The sequence below is a fragment of the Uranotaenia lowii genome, chromosome 3, assembly GCF_029784155.1.
Source record: "Uranotaenia lowii strain MFRU-FL chromosome 3, ASM2978415v1, whole genome shotgun sequence".
Lineage (NCBI taxonomy): Eukaryota > Metazoa > Arthropoda > Insecta > Diptera > Culicidae > Uranotaenia > Uranotaenia lowii.
The window spans coordinates 262623042-262626296 of NC_073693.1; the positions used below are offsets into that span (position 1 = coordinate 262623042).

At 36.2% G+C, this 3255-nt stretch overlaps 1 protein-coding gene across 1 annotated transcript; it reads right to left on the minus strand.

Moving 5' to 3' along the window:
• Positions 1 to 1343: 1343 nt before the first annotated feature.
• LOC129750903 (uncharacterized) lies at positions 1344 to 2178 on the minus strand. The gene is made up of 3 exons (XM_055746074.1): positions 2023 to 2178; positions 1660 to 1959; positions 1344 to 1599 (listed from the first exon to the last, which is right to left on the minus strand). The coding sequence occupies exons 1-3, from the start codon at positions 2157 to 2159 to the stop codon at positions 1344 to 1346; spliced, it is 693 nt and encodes a 230-aa protein (XP_055602049.1). The 5' UTR covers positions 2160 to 2178.
• Positions 2179 to 3255: the final 1077 nt, after the last annotated feature.

A 3255-nucleotide genomic window follows, 5' to 3' on the forward strand; every position in this document is an offset into this window, starting at 1 on the left:
CGGCATATTCGGCCTATTCGGCCGAATACTTGGCTAAACTATTCGGTGAGCCGAATATTCGGCTTAATGGTTTTTTGGCGGTATTCGGCGCCGAATATTCGGTACATCTCTAATATATACCGTCTTTTCGGTAATAAACACAGGCCTTTCGGTAAACACCCAGGGCTGGAAAACAGAAAAAAAAAATTAAAAAAACGCTCTAACGTCAAATTGGTCTGCTTGAATCACCGACCAGTGAGCAGATAACAAATTTTATTTCATAAGTTTTTGTTCTAATAAAACTTTCTTTCCGTCGTTGAGAAAGTTTTGCATTGAACAGGTTTACAAGTTTCACCAAACTGAGCATTCCTTATCTACAAAACAATAGTTTTGTTTGGTTTTGACACGAGTTTTTATCTTAAACGATTAAATTCTGTTCAAAAAGTGCCCAGTTTTTTACCGAAAAGTTTAAAAAATGCTGAAAAAATGCTGAAAAAATGCTGCAGCAAACTCCTATTTGCCTGGCTTAGGTAAACACTAACGGGTTGTTCGGTAATACAACAAGCTGTCACGTTGACTGACGACCTTAGGTGTCACTTCTCGGCCATGAAAAGTTACCGAACAGATTAACGAACTCCACATGCTTGGGGATCGGTAAAATATGTTTACTGTGTACTATCAAAAATAATTCTATGTTGAAATTCAGAGTTTGCAGCATTTTTCTTTAAGTTCTCATTTTTCTTTCAAATAAGATTTTTTTAAAAGCAATTTAAAATAAGCCTAGAATCTGATATTTAATCTTGTCTAGTATATGAACTAATTTCCTAGGTGTTTCAAAAAACTGCAGGGCATTGAATACATTTTTCCACCGCTAACACCCTTGGGATCAAACTCAACAAAGACGTCCCTCGATCCATTGCCCAGTGGGATCAGATAACGGCAGATGTGCCTGTCATATCGATTGGTTATTGATTTGCGTATTCCATCAACTAACGGCATCGGGGAAAACCCTTTGTAGGCAAATTTTAAACGCACCGAATGTGTAGGAAATTAAAAAAAGGGTTCGAATCTTGCTTAATTTTTAACGATCGCTTGTCGGCATCTGCATAGAGAAGCTATTCAATTGAAATCGCTAGAGCATTGCTATATGCATCGATTGTGCATGCGTTAATCGAATTAAGCTAGGCGTAGAAGGAGCGATGATTAGTGGTTGTTTTTTTTTTAGGGAAAAGACCTAAAAATAAATATTAAAAAGGGGTTCAACCATACCTGTGGTTAAAGGGTCTGTCGGATGTTGACATTAAATTCTAATTTTATCAAGGGGGAACTTTTATTCTCTGATCCAACATGTTTTGTAACCGATTTCAGTTCAATCTTCTCATATTGGTGTAGCTTCCTCCACCGAGCAAAGATAGTAGAACCTTTGGCGGATAAGGAGTCTTCCTGGTTTTAACGTCAACACTCGAGTCAAATCCGACGACTGTTTCGGTGTTTATCAAATACTCATCCCCCGAATCGATCATCTTGATATTGAACGCTATAAGCTCGAAATCTTGATCCGGTTCGTTGCTTTCATCGAATTTGTAAGAATATGTTGCAGAAAATAGGTAAAAATCCTCTCTGTAAGCAAAAAAAACAAGCTTGAATTATTTGATCGATTTAGACTTGATCATCTCTCACTGTTTCATATTAGAAAAATTCGTTAGAAAATCTTCCACAGGAATGATTTCCAGGTTAGCAACCTTTAGGAAAACATCCTTCCTCGACTTAAGAACACGATTCAGCTTCCTTGCAGCTATCAAAGCAACCAGTTTATCTTTGTTCCAGCAATTTTGACGGTTGGTGGTGTTTGTAACCGTGGTTATTTCAAATGTTTCCCCACTCGTCAAAAGTTGAACCTCATAGATCGATGTTCTGATCAGATGGCACGAGTCGATGTCTTGGTCCCGATGAGTTATACGATTGATGCTTATTCCTTCTCTGAAATTTGTGGATCCACATAAGGTTATCGTTTCCAAAAAAAAAACATAAGGAATTTCTTACAATCCAGCTTCCAGGAAAGATTGTGCTGTTTCAGCAGCTTCATCTGGACCAAGCTCGGTAGCATTTTCATATTCCAAACTATTACAACTGGTAAAAACCACTAAATTCATAAGAAAAAGAACCGATTGACTGAGCATTGCGCACTGTCTCGAATTGGTGACCGAATTGACGATGGCTATGAATGAACTGAGCCATTATACGATTGTGTTCCCTTATTCATTGCTAGAAGATGAATACGCCCACAACATTTATCTGCTTTCATTCAGTTTTTTTTTTTTGTGAATTTAGCGAAGATAAAAGTCATTTTCGAAAATGTTAGAAGTGGAACAGTTATCTCTGCATTTTTTTTAATTTGTACACATTGAGAGACCCAGAATACTTAGGAGCCAAAGTTACCCGGTTTACAGTAAATTTAATTTTGGAATATTTTTTTATAAACGAATGATGATCGTTGTTTTATATCAGGCTTAATAGCGACACGTTATCCAAACAAACGGGAAAATTGTGCCCTACCTATAACAGTACACTGATTTTTGTTACGAAAGTTCCAAACATATTAAACACCGTCAAATAGGTTTATCCTTGTCGCAGCTATTTGGTGTGGTAAAATCAGTGTGGGAAAAAATGTCGATAGATCATACGCACCGCAGGCCCAGACTGGTCCTAGATTATGATTGCCAGAATTTTGTCAGCACGTTTCCGGGCCGGACAAATCAGAGCTATTTTATTTTAAAACCTAGCAAACCCGGTCATTTGATTTCAAAATTGTCGACTAAAAATCCGAGCAATATTTAGGCAAATTTGGTCAAACCCTAGTAAAAAAAATGTTTTTTTCAAAACTCGTCAGCAGATTTTAAATCGTTTTTAAGTCTTCTAAAAAACCTAGGCATTTTTTTTGAAATTTTAAAATGCAGTAGTTTTCCAAGTTCTGTCTGTTTAAAAAAAAGGGTTTTTTCTATTATTATGAAAAACTGTGAGGCTACCAAATCCAAATTGACTAGATAACGTGCAAAGTTTATGAGTTGACCCAAAACTGAAATTTAATAATTGATTTAGTTATTTTAAAGCAATTTCAGATAATGAAATAAAAAAGAGAGTTGTGCATGATCGAATTGATCCTAACACCTGGCTCGCGAATGTTTTGGTAAAATTATGTTCATCTCTATCGCATTGGAAAATGGACAAAATATTTTTCACAAATCTTTATTTGGCATAAGAAAACTTTGCAGATAG